Source organism: Xiphias gladius, chromosome 2, assembly GCF_016859285.1.
Source record: "Xiphias gladius isolate SHS-SW01 ecotype Sanya breed wild chromosome 2, ASM1685928v1, whole genome shotgun sequence".
NCBI lineage: Eukaryota > Metazoa > Chordata > Actinopteri > Istiophoriformes > Xiphiidae > Xiphias > Xiphias gladius.
Genome location: NC_053401.1, coordinates 4,007,969 through 4,020,726, shown reverse-complemented (window position 1 = coordinate 4,020,726; position 12,758 = coordinate 4,007,969). Strand labels below are relative to the sequence as shown.

Here is a 12,758-nt window from a genome sequence, read left to right as displayed (position 1 = left end):
TGTGCCAAGTTGTGATAAATGAAGGTATGTTTTTCTTACTGTTTCTCTGGCTGGACCACCGCTATCTTCTTCTGCTTCTGGCCTGTGGAGTAGACAGAGCTGGTATCAAGCTGTCACTCACTGGGAAATACACAGAGTGTGTGTGTGTGTGTGTGTGTGTACGTACAGACAGGTTTGAGTGGTGGGGTCAGAGGGTAAGCGTTGGCCTCGCACCAGCCGACGGGGAAGATGTCCATGGACTCGACGTCCACGATACACTCTGACAGGGGCTTCGCCACACCTGGAGACAGGTAGACAGCGGAGAGACAGAGAGAGAGAGAGGACGGGTGAGGGAGCTGTCACACACACACACACACACACACGTTTTACTGTCACTTGGAGACGCAGCAGGAGTCCTCTGATAATCTTCTCAACGCACGAGCAGACACACACACACACACACACACATGCAGACAGACGGACTCGTACACGCGCACACGTCTGTACCTTCCAGTCTGAGCCACAGCAGGCGTCCTCTGACCTGTGTGATCTGAGCCACACACACCTCCACCGGCCGGTGAGGGTTCACCGCCTCCAGCCACATGTCCTTGGCAAAGCCTCTGTCCTGCCATGTCTGGACACGCGCACACAAAGATGGCGGAGATGGCATAGAGGGGGGAGAGAGAGGGAGAGAGAGAGAGGTAGAGTTCATTTTACATTCAGGACAGCGATCTAACCTGAGACGACCTAGAGCTGGGCTCAGATTACAGGAGATTCAAACGGATTTAACCCTGATTTCCCTTACACAAGGTGCTGTAACAGCGATTCTGCAGGGTTCGCTGTGCGTTACGCTGCGCCACAGGGGTCTAGTAAAAATCTCGGTCACAATCCGGGTCGGACTGTGGCGCCAGTTTTGAGGACGATTAAGGCCGCGTGACGAAAATCGCAGCGCCATTTTGTTTTGTCTATTGGCACCGGTCTAATATATTTTGTGAGATGCAACATATAAAGTTCTGGACGTAATACTTGTGTTGTCACAGTCCACTAACCTTTATCTGGATGGAGACAATAGGCATTTAATATGATGTAAACGGAGACATGTTTCCATCGCATCACCCATCTGGGCTGCTCGCATGTTAAGAAATTATATTTTTCAAAAAACAAGCCAGTCAAGTCAGCCCCAGTCTTACGTCGGGGAAGCAGGCATCGGGAGCCGCTTCGGTCCCGCTCTGCTTCAGGTAGTCGGCCCAGTCGAAGTCCTGGCCCTCGTAGCCGCAGGGCCTCTCCGGACCCAAGCCATTCTTCAGACACCACTGGACGGGCAGGATGCCAGGTGAGTTGGCGTGACACACCACAAACCGCGGCTTAGCATCAACGGAGAGGTCGTCCAGCGTGACCTGGAAGTAGATCTCATTGTAGACCTGAGGAGGGAAAAGACCGCCGAGCTTTTAGCATCATTCCACATCAAGATTTTAATCAACTCCCCCAGATGCATGACACACGATTGAGTCTGTTTCTTTATTCTCCTTCAGCTTCTTTTTTTTTGATAAAGCGTCAGCTGCTTGGGCTTGGAGGATACGGTAGTCGGCCCAGTCGAAGTCCTGGCCCTCGTAGCCGCAGGGCCTCTCCGGACCCAAGCCATTCTTCAGACACCACTGGACGGGCAGGATGCCAGGTGAGTTGGCGTGACACACCACAAACCGCGGCTTAGCATCAACGGAGAGGTCGTCCAGCGTGACCTGGAAGTAGATCTCATTGTAGACCTGAGGAGGGAAAAGACCGCCGAGCTTTTAGCATCATTCCACATCAAGATTTTAATCAACTCCCCCAGATGCATGACACACGATTGAGTCTGTTTCTTTATTCTCCTTCAGCTTCTTTTTTTTTGATAAAGCGTCAGCTGCTTGGGCTTGGAGGATACAAATGTAAAGAAAAACGCTATGGCGGTGCATGATGGGAAATGTAGGATCCAGGGTTTTTGGAGCTTGAACCCAAACTTTGGACTAAAAGTCAGGATATCTCAGACTCTACTTTAACCTCTCTTTTGTAAAACCTGTATCTTTCATATCCCCCAGCTAAATCACTGGAATATGCCCTTAAGTTAATAATAATAATTTAAGGCCATTTAATACTTAAAAGAGAATTTAAAAAAAAATACTGAATACTTAATTTAAATATTAATGAATTTAAGGCATTAAAATATTTTTCTTTTAAAACCAGCATATTAATTCATATTTTGACTTTCCTTCTTTGAAAATATAAAAAGGAAGTTTCAATAAAGTTTCTAAAACTTTATTTTACTTCTTTGTGTTAAATTCAAACATGTTTCTCTTAATAGTATTGTTTTTGTTTTACAAAAATTAGCACACGTAAGTATTACTTATTGGTCACAGTTTCAATATCACCAAATAAATCGTCAGTTTGCGATAACAAAATCACAAAAACAACGACCAAAACAATGATGATATCCCTATGTGAGGATTACTGGGACGCATAAGACATGAAATACCCAAGAAATTCCACTCAGTGGAAAGTTCCCCTCCCAGACACTTTCCAGTCAAAAATAAAAGCTACACAAGCCTGAAGATTAATGTCACCCTTTTGGCAAGAACAGGTTCGAGGTCTGATGCAGCATTAATCAAAGGCGGGCGAGGAGTGCCGCGGGGAGGAGTCCACCTGGTTTTTCTGAAGGTGTCGGTCTGACTCACCTTGGTGACGGAAACCGGGCAGATCTTGAGCTGCTCCCACGGAGAAACCATCTCCAGCTTCATCCCCGTCTTGAAGGAGTGCGTGGGCAGGTCTGCGTGGTCCTGACACAGTAAAGTCGAGACTTTTTAGACAAACGTGCCCCACTTCCGACAGTGCGCGCACACGCAAGACAATGTGGGCCATGCGAACGCCGCCAGTTTGTTTTCCAGTTTAGCGGTTAACAAAAAGGTGGAAGCATTATATCATCTGCTGCTGATCCTTAGGCCAAACTAATATTTGCCATACGGTCGCTCCTCATTACCTGATTCCCCTTTCTGTTGGTTGTAAGCCGACTGGAAAAACAAACACCACTTCCTGCATGACAGAGATTTTTGGTTTGTTTCAGGAAAGGCCTGCTGTACCAGATAGCGAGGGAGAGTTAGTCAGGTTCGGTGGAGCATTGTGTAAGATTTTATTTGTGGATGCTGTCGTGATTCAGATTCTCTGGAGTGTAGCTGCATAGCTTCATCATATCGTATTATGTCACAAACGTCCTCCCTATTGTCTCTCTAGTCTCTTTATTCTTTCAATCCAGGTGATTTCTACCTATCCCGGCCCTTTTTTTTTTTTTTTTTTTTTTTGTTGCGGTAGGAGCAAGCTTTGTCATTTGACCCTCGTTGTTGTTCTTTTCTTTCTCTCTCTTTCTTTCACCGCGTTACTCATTCATCTCTCTCGCACGCGTTAGGATTTTGTCCTGTGCACAGCTCAAAGTTCAGGGGTGTTCACTTTAATGCGGCAGGTCTCCCTGCTAACGCATAAGATGGCTGATTTTCCCGTAAGAATAAGATCAGGCGATTGAAAAGTGTTATTTTTAATCTTGCAGCCCTACTGACAGTAGAGGGGGAGAAAAAAACTGGGATCTACTTATTGACATCAGCACGGTTTATTACTAAAGACCTTATCCTTATATAATTTAGATCAATATAATTATAATTTATATAGTAACACTTTATTTTATGGGCCTCTATTTTCTGAAGAATTTCTTAATTTCCATTTCCATGGAAGTTTCCTAGAAACAACAATTAATTCCAATTAATGGTGTAGGTCAGCTGGAGATATAAAACTGTCCTGTGGGAACACAGGTCACCTTATTAGTTGAATGAAGCTTCCCATAATAAATGACTAATGGCATAATATTTACTTGGGGCAGTGCTTTCAAATGACGGTACACGGTTCTTTTTACGAAACTTCCAATTACAGATTGTAAAATACAACGTTACCACTTATTATCCAAGTTTCACACCATGCTGTAAATCAACCACAGAGAACAGGTCATCTCAGTCACACACACACACACACACACCCAACGTGGGAAGGGCAGACGTGTGAACTCTTACTCACCTTGAACACCTCCAGCGGCAGCGGACTCTTCTGTCCAACAAGTCGAGCGTCCTCCAGAGCCTGCTGCCAGTCGGGGGCGCTCTTCAGTGACCTAAACTCTGGGGATTAGAGAGACGATATGAAAAAGTTAGGGTGATTAGTCGGACTCGCCCAGCGCCAGCCGGTTTCTTAACAGCAGACATGATCAAAATTCCCCTTTTTATTTTTAATGGCTGCACCTTTACGTGCTTTACACCCCGTTTTGAATTCAGACATTTTCTGGAAGCTCTGGGAAACATAAGAGCATAAAATAAAAATTCTGTGGGAGAATCCTTTTTTTTCTTCTCAATTTTTAAAGCACAAATTGTGTTGAATTTACAGTACAGCTAAAATGATTGGTCAACTTATCCATTAGCTGATTGATGGAAAATGAGTCTGGAACAATCCTGTAAACCAATTCATCATTTATTTATTTTTTTTTTTTTTTTTTTTAATGAAGAAAACCTCCCTTGGTTCTGACTTTTCAAACATGAATATTTGCTGGTTTTCTAAGTCGTCCATGATAGTAATTAAATATTTTTGAGGTCCAGAACAAGTGACAACAAGTAATTTGAAGGCGCCGCCTTTGGCCGTGGGAAATTGTGGTGGGAATTTTCACAATTTTCTGAGATTTTATAGACCAAACAACTGAGAGATTAATCGAGAAAATAATAAGCAGATTAATTGATAATGAAAATAAACATAGTTGCAGCCTTGATTTGAAGTTGTTGTTAATATCACCACTTAATAATCGGGTTAGGTTCGGGGCAGTTTCAATGGAAGAACATCGGCACCGTAGCAGTCGGATCCGACTCCCAACATCAAATAATCTCGGAAGTCTGCCTACATAAATAAAATCGGTGCCCAACAAGAAAAAAAAAATGACAGATGGTAAATGAAAAGGTGTGAGCAGATCGGATGATCACCTATGGGCGGTTCTAAGGTCAGACGGTTCTCCAGGGCCCAGCCGAGGGGCCGGAGTCGAACGTCCAGGTAGAAAAACCAGGTGTCCTGAGCCTGGTGGTCTTCAGAGAGACCGGCACAGCGCAGGCGGAGTCTCCCTCCGACGTTCTGGATGACTGTAACGGGCCAGTACAGGAAGGGATCCGAGACGTCCTGAAGCTCCAGGACCGAGCCCTCGACGATCAGATCCACCGTGTTCTTACCTCTCAGGGGCTGAAAGAGAGACGGAGAGACAGTTTTCAGATGTCCAAGAATCTCTTGGACACAGAGCTGCTCAAAAGTCAGAGAACACAATAGGGGATGCTTCCTTAGCCTGCTCCTCTGAACCTCATGAGCTGAAACAAGGCCTCTGCCATTGATTTAAACAGAATATGGTTCAGTCAACAGAACAAATCCGTTCTAAAAGATGCAGGTTTTTTCTTTCTTTCTTTCTCTTTCTTTTCTGAGAACTTTCTTTTTGCACCAGTGGGTGTTTTCTCTCTAGTGTGAGGTATCTTTTTTAACGTCGTTTCCGTGGAATTCCGTGGAATTCCCCCATCGTTTCTCGGGGGAATACGCTTAGAAAAAAGGCAGAGTCAGATGAGAAAATTGATACCACTCTCTTATGTGTCTTGATATATATATATATGAGGCTACAGCCAAGGGCTGGTATCAGTCGTCTTATCTAACTCTCCACAACAAGGGGCCTCCCAGGACGCTGAGGTGGCGACCACGAACCCTAATGTCGAACCCCGGGCTCAGCAACTCCAGCTCCTTTGTTGCACGTCATTCCTCATATTTCTCTCTCTCTCCGTCTCCTCGTTTCCTGTCATCTTTCCACTGCCCACTTTCACATAAAGGCCCCGAATTCTCTAAATGTTGTGGTCAGAAAAGTGACTTTAATTGAGACCAGTTATGGTCAGTTGTCTCTCATGTTACAGTGACTACACTGAATTATATCCTTTATTTAATTCCTTCCTCTATTTTGTCACAGGGCCATTGCAGCCTACACGACATCCACTGAAAAAACCGCAAATTGCATGTTATGTCCAGAATGTGTCCAAACATTTGTCTTGACTGAAAATCGGGCTGGCTGAATTTATTCCTCCTCCTCCTCCGTGGCATCATAGTTAGCAGCTACAACGAGTTCTACTACAACTTCGAAAGTTCTTTCTTTTCCGTTCTGTCAGGAAGCAGGAGAAACCGTAACATCTAACCAGGTAAAAATATTTGGGAATTTATCCAGAATAGCAGAAAATATGAATCCCGATCCTTCGTGGCTGATTCTCAATGTGAATACACACTCACCCCCTCCAGCAGGTTGGCCGGCGCCGTCCTGGAGCCGGTCAGGTCCTGAACGAGGAACTCCGTCCAGTCGCTGTATTTCTCCTTGATGGCTGCAAAGAGACAAAAACACAGCGCAGAGACTGAAGGAAAAAAAACAAAAACAAAAAGTAAACATGCAGACGATCAAAGTGCGGAAAGTGAGCACATTTTTGTGTTCTTGTGCCGTGGTACATTATTCAACGCGTGCCACTACAGAGCACTGGCAAGTGTAGTCACCAGAGAACAGCATGCATGAATAAGTACATCCATATACACGAAAACACCAACACACAGCATTTCTACTAATGCAGGTTTTTCAAGGCAAATGCTGTTTTGTTTTTTGTTTTGTTTTTGTTTTTTTAATTAAAACTGCAACTGCAGATGTGCAATATTTTAACACTGAATGTTTCTGAATTCACTCATTTATATGCAAGAGAAGTGAGGAAAAAAAAAAAAAAAGATTCGTTGTTTTCGTTTTTGTTTTCTCCCCCCTCGCCCGGAAAAGCATCTGAAGCCTCGGTGGCTTCATCCGCACTGCAAACACCGATGCTGGATTCCGATCCCTGGCTGAGATCTGGCGTTTTTAGGCTTCCGTACGCAAAAGAGAAAAGTAAGAAAAGACATCATATCTGACGGGCTTCTGCGCAAGTAAACACTAAAAATTAAAAACACTAACTAATGTCATATCGAACCGTGTCGTTTCAGTGTTAACGTGCCAAACGGCGGCCGCAAAGGAAACCTCGGGAACTGTGGCTTTTTGTGGAGCAGTGGCGGCTATTTCTGTGCGGATCCACTTTCATCCAGGATTTCAGGTATCAAAAGGTTATCGGGTTACTTGCAGCTTCCTCCGTGAGCTGTACGTGGGGCAATTAACTCAAAAGAGGCTGCCGAGGCGGCCGTTGAGGTCACGCTGCCGCAAATAAGATCTGTGTCAGGTTTGGGACCACGATATGAGAGCAGCCCGCATCAGAGCTGAAAACGTCAGATTCGGTGTGTGACACTGAAGAATCGGCTCCGAGGCACAAGTAAGTGAGAGAGAGAGCACTGCAGCCGTGAACAACACTGAAATAACTCAGAATATTGATGGATATACTGCGGATAAATTCCCGGCTGGACGACGGATGACTAACATCCAAATGCATTAGCTGAACTCAGACTGATTCATTTTAAGGGATTTCCCCAGTAAATACCAAGCGAGGCATTAATGGGGCTCATAGGTTTTGGTTCTCATTTGTCAACATGAAATCTGGAACTGTCTCTGTTTGTTTTGAATATTAATCCTTCCCATCGTTCTCTCTCTCTTTTTTTTTTTTTTTTTTTTCATTACTGGAAGAATTTTTTTTAAGCCGCCCTCGCCCCAGATGACCTCGCTTACAGTAAACTCCATTGAATAACGTTTTCTGACTATTTTGGGATGCAAGCGACACAAAATCCAGCTGAACGTTTAAATCAATCTCTCTTTTTTTCTTTTTTTTAAAATATATTCTCGGGTAACTAATCAGAATAACAGAGAGAGTATGAATGCTACAATAAAACATGAAATCAAAACCCATTACATGAATGGGCCAGATGTGACCCCATAAATCCGGCCGGCGTCAAGTCAGACACACGTGTCTCTCTCACCCGTACACATACTTGTTTTGGTCACTTGTGACCAGTAATTTTAACCGTATCCGCTACCAAAGACTTTGACTCGTGTCCGACTTAGGACTCACAAAAATCCGGACTTTAGACCTGGCCTTGGCCTCTGTGAGACTTGGCTTATCCCCCTCAGGATTTGATCTGTGCATTGAAACTGCACAGATCAAATCAAAGTGTCAGTTTTGAAAAAAATAAAATAAAAAATCACTTAACACAGCCTTGCAAGCAGAAGTTCCTTTTTTTAATTTCGTTGGTCGGCATCCAGAGACCCGAAAGACTTTCAGTAGGACCTGCACTTTGTTATGACTTGACTCAGACTTGCCCTCGAAGGCTTAAAGAAAATCTGAAGTTGGCACTCGCTTTGACGGGACTTGACTCAGACTTGCCTCAAAATTCCTCAGAAACGGCCCCGCCCCCTTAACCCTTGACCCTCACTGTAACACTGTTTCACATCAAAAGGCTGATCTTGTGGGGACCGGCTTTTTTTGTGCCCACGTGGGAGGTGAACCCCCCCCCCCCGCAACGTCAAACCACAGCATGAGAAGATCTGTGTCCCCCCTAGTGTGACTAACAGCGGTGCACACACATGCCCGGTGGACCAGAGCTCGGTCTCCAGAGTTCCTGCAAATTTGCATGGGGACATGCGGGTTTTGTCTGCTTCCTGTTTCCCATAGTGCAACAGAGTTATATAATTCCAGCTTTGCTTTTCATTTGCTCCTGATATAAGCCTCCCGCTTATCCTTTCTGCTCCTTTTCCATAACGATCCAAGGAATTCAAGGAAGATCCTGATGCTAACCTTCGGTGTCCTGCATGTTTTGATTTTTTTTTTTTTTTTTCCCCCCTCCCCACGTTTGTCACTCGCTCAGAAAACCTCCTCGGGACACTTGTTGGAGTCACTGAAACGTTGCCAAATGAGTCACAGTTGCAGAATGACTCCAGCACGCTGTGAGAACTGACATTCCCTGCAGCGCTGATTACCATCAAGCTGAAGTGAAAGTGAAATGCGCTCTCACACACCGAAGTACGCCACCGCTGATAATGAGTTAGTAGGAGTGAGTCGCTCTGGATTCAGGTTCTTTTGGTCCAGTCAGATGTTTTTGTCGGGGCATTTTCAGTAAACAAAGGGGAAAAAACAAAACAAAAAACGCATGAACAACAGGGTTTTTATGTGCAATAGCTTATAACTGGGAATTTTCTAGAGAAAGAAGAGTCCACAGTAACTGTTTATATTACTAGACGTACTTGAAATAATCAGTTAGTTCTCAGCAGCAATGTTGCTTAAGAGTTTTTTCCTCCTTTGCTACTTTTTTAGTTTTTCTATAATCTGCTTGTTCATCTAACTCATAAGTGTCAAACACTCCCATGCCCCACCCCACCCTTTTTTTTTTTTTTCTTTTTTTTTGGGGGCGGTTTGACATTTTATGCCTGCTATCCAGACGACACTTCAGCTACTTTCAGTGATTAACACTTCAACTGATCAGAGCCGCGTCCTACAATTTCCTGTAACTTTCCGGAACTTGACAGTGCGACGTGTGCAGAGGCATGACAGCAGTCAGGGTTTTGATTCTCTCTCTCTCAAACGCCCCCCCCCCCCCCAAAAAAAAAAAGTGCACTCTGTTCAACAAGGGGCGGGGGGGGGGGGACAAAACAAACAAAAAACACGAACACATTGGAGGCCTAATCTCATAATTATGATTTACTATCTCATAATTACAAGAAAATCTGTCATAATTATGAGATCCGGATCTCACAGCTGTCGACCTCAAACATTACATCGTATAATCATGATTCCTGAGTCCTAATCTGGTCAGAGTTAGAATACGGTGTCACCTGTTAGCAGATGTTGTAATTACAGTATGAGGGCTTTCTTCTCGTGTATCTAGACTTATAAGTCTAATTTGGCCAATGCAAACCGCTTCTGTAATTATTGGCTCAACCGATGACGTCTCGTCCCTCCGTGCGACGGCAGGCTCGGACCGAGACGCGGTCGGACAGCAGCGTTGTGTGTGTGTGTGTGCTAGTTTGTCCGGGTGTGCGGCCACCTTCACAATCAACTGACACCTCAGAGCCTTTCAGTGCTCAACCTGTTTCTATTTCTTTTCTTTCTGTTCTCTTGTAACCCTGCATACTGCACATACAGCTTCTTAAGAAGATACCTGCCTCTATTCTTTTTCTATTTCCGTTTTTGGTTTTTGACTTTTTAAATGGTCTTACTTTTAACTTCTCTCAGATTTTTTGTTTTTTTCTTCTTCTTCTTTCCCTTGGTCCTGTGAATGTTTACTTGACGGCTAGCGTCAATGGTGTAATCACGGAGAAGATGTGTTTTTTTTTTTTTTAAATGTAAAAGTCAAACATGCAGGAGTTAAAGTTTCGGAGCGCTAACCTTACATGCATCAAAATGCCATATATGCTTCCACAGAAACTCAAGGCCAAATCTTTTTTCCCTTTCCCCTCTTTAAACAGTTCTTTAGAAAATGTTGCAATTTCCTGTCAACAACAACTGTTTCCAAAACAAACCAGAGAAGTACTACAAACTTTTTTATTACAGTTATTATAATCCCCTTTTTAAATCAGAGATTTCGAGTAAACACAACTGGCAGTTAGCTCCACGGAGGCCGCTCGGGACTTTAAATGTATAATTCACTTATGAGACCGAATCAATAAATCCCCTCACGGCTCCAGACTCCAGAGGTCCTGCCTGAATCAAATCAGCAACTATGGAATTTTTCTGGCAAATAAATCAATGTGTCAACATGGGAGAAGCCATTTTTCCTGTGACGGTAACGTGAACAGCGAACGTCACTGTGTCCCAGATGCTCTCTGTGCGCCTGTTTAATAATAGTGTTTTTTCCTGTGAGACTTATTTTCTTTCCTCGCTGCTGCTGCCGCCGCTGCTCCCCGTTTGCGCGCACACGCGCACACACACACACACACACACACACACACACTCTGTATACATGCTCCTCTGTTGAACTTGGGTGTGCAGAAATAGATAAACTATTTCTACAGATCCTGCCGAGATTAGTCATGAAGCCATTTCGAGCTCGGCCAAATGGTAGCAGCAGAAGCTAAAACATGCAAACTTTCAACCTCCTTCACCCTCTCGGTCTCTTCTTCTTACCTTCTACCCCCCTTTTTTTCCTTCCCCCAGCTCGCGGTTTCATTATCCTGCGGTTCTGCGCATATAAATAATCATCTATTATTCTTCATTTCCATCCCGAAGGCAGCAGACACACAGAGGTGAAAGCCTGACTTTCACATAACAATAAGTGCATAATTAACCTTGAGGGAGGAGATACTTTAACCATCCTCACCCCTCCTCCCCCTTCCCCCGGGACCCAGCTTCACCAAAGCTGGCTAAAGTCTCCATGCAAAATATCTAGCATTTTTTTAAAAATAAATAAACAAAACTAATAAATAAATCAGAATATGTATGTACTAAACATGATATTAGCGTATTCTGCCTGCTACTCTTCTCTAAACAATCCCTTATTGAAAAGCTTCACTTTGGATAATCAGTGTTATAATTAAAGGAGGAAAATCGCCCCTATGTTTTAGCGGCGATCACAGCGGTGCAACAGATTCAGATCAGAGTTAATGGGAGCAAATTGCGCTTGACTCCCCCTCTGTCTGTCATTATGCGCTGGCATAGCGACGAGCGGCCCCCGAACGCACAAGGGGTAGAAAGCCATTTTAATCTGACTCCATTTTCGCTGGCAGGCCTTTCCGAAGAGGCCACGAGCACGAAGACTGCGGCGAGCGGGGAAGCATTTAAAATGCCACGCGGCGCAATCGTGGGCGTTTTACAGAGACACGTCCCTCCGTCGCGTGTGGCCGAAGTATGCCTGGGCGGTCTTCAGACGCCTTCTCGTGACAGGGCACGGAATATCACGGCCACATGCGTGATTATGAATTACCTTGGTGCTGTTGCAGCCGGAACCGCTGAAGAGCCCCACATGAACAGGGCACGTGCGGTAGAGATGCATTGTTCATTGCGTTTGCGTGTTGCTTTGACGTAGACTGCCTTTTGATTCTGCTCTCCATTCATGGGAAAAAAAAAAAGCTTCCTGAGGCGCACGCTGCCTATGAAAATGAAGCCTGTTCACACACACGCACACACACACTCTTCTATAGTATACAGGACAAACGCACAACCCCGGTGGTGTTATGCAAATCTAGAGGATGCAGCAGGGAGGGGCAGGTGAAATGTGAGCCAAACTGGAGCCGTCCGTCTCACTCCCACCATCTCGTTTTACGTTACCAGGCCGCCGGCTTTCAATCTAAGGTTGGGGCAGTTTTTCAGACGGGCGCCGGGCGAATGGCAGAAATCGCGATTACTAGTGAAAGTATTTCTCCGAGTCAGTGTGTGTCCCACATGGCAAACACATGCAAAACCATCATGTCAAATACTAAAAGCGTCCTTCGGTGCGTCGAGCTGCGTTTTGCTGTTATGCTTTGCATCAGACAAATTGTTTCTCCCACTTGAAAACAGCGAGTGACTACACGGAGTTATCGCACAGCCCCTCGTTCAGGGCTGTTAAAAAAAAAAAGCGCTGCCTGCTCGTACGCTTCGACAGGGCGACTGTGCCGGTGCACGGGCAAAGAGGAGGGCTCCCCCGAAAACCCCGATTCTGTTCTCAGCTTTTTGCTGCACCGTACCGCGGCGTCACGTGACAACGAACTACGCACGCCAAACAAATAGGTGCAAAGAATGTGCATTAGGAAGAAGAAGAGGTTGACTATAGGTTTTTGTCTCCAACCT

The 12,758-nt window shown here is 44.8% G+C and overlaps 1 protein-coding gene across 1 annotated transcript in view; it reads right to left on the bottom strand.

The window, feature by feature from the left end:
- sfmbt2 (Scm like with four mbt domains 2) overlaps window positions 1-12,758 on the bottom strand; it is a 55,233-nt gene that overhangs the window by 14,087 nt on the left and 28,388 nt on the right. The window contains exons 7-14 of the mRNA XM_040148364.1: window positions 6,337-6,425; window positions 5,013-5,262; window positions 4,069-4,166; window positions 2,688-2,789; window positions 1,170-1,400; window positions 487-613; window positions 167-280; window positions 40-82 (exon numbers count right to left, since the gene is read on the bottom strand). Of these exons, the coding sequence (XP_040004298.1) occupies window positions 40-82; window positions 167-280; window positions 487-613; window positions 1,170-1,400; window positions 2,688-2,789; window positions 4,069-4,166; window positions 5,013-5,262; window positions 6,337-6,425 (1,054 nt within the window). The remainder of the gene's footprint in view (window positions 1-39; window positions 83-166; window positions 281-486; window positions 614-1,169; window positions 1,401-2,687; window positions 2,790-4,068; window positions 4,167-5,012; window positions 5,263-6,336; window positions 6,426-12,758) is intronic.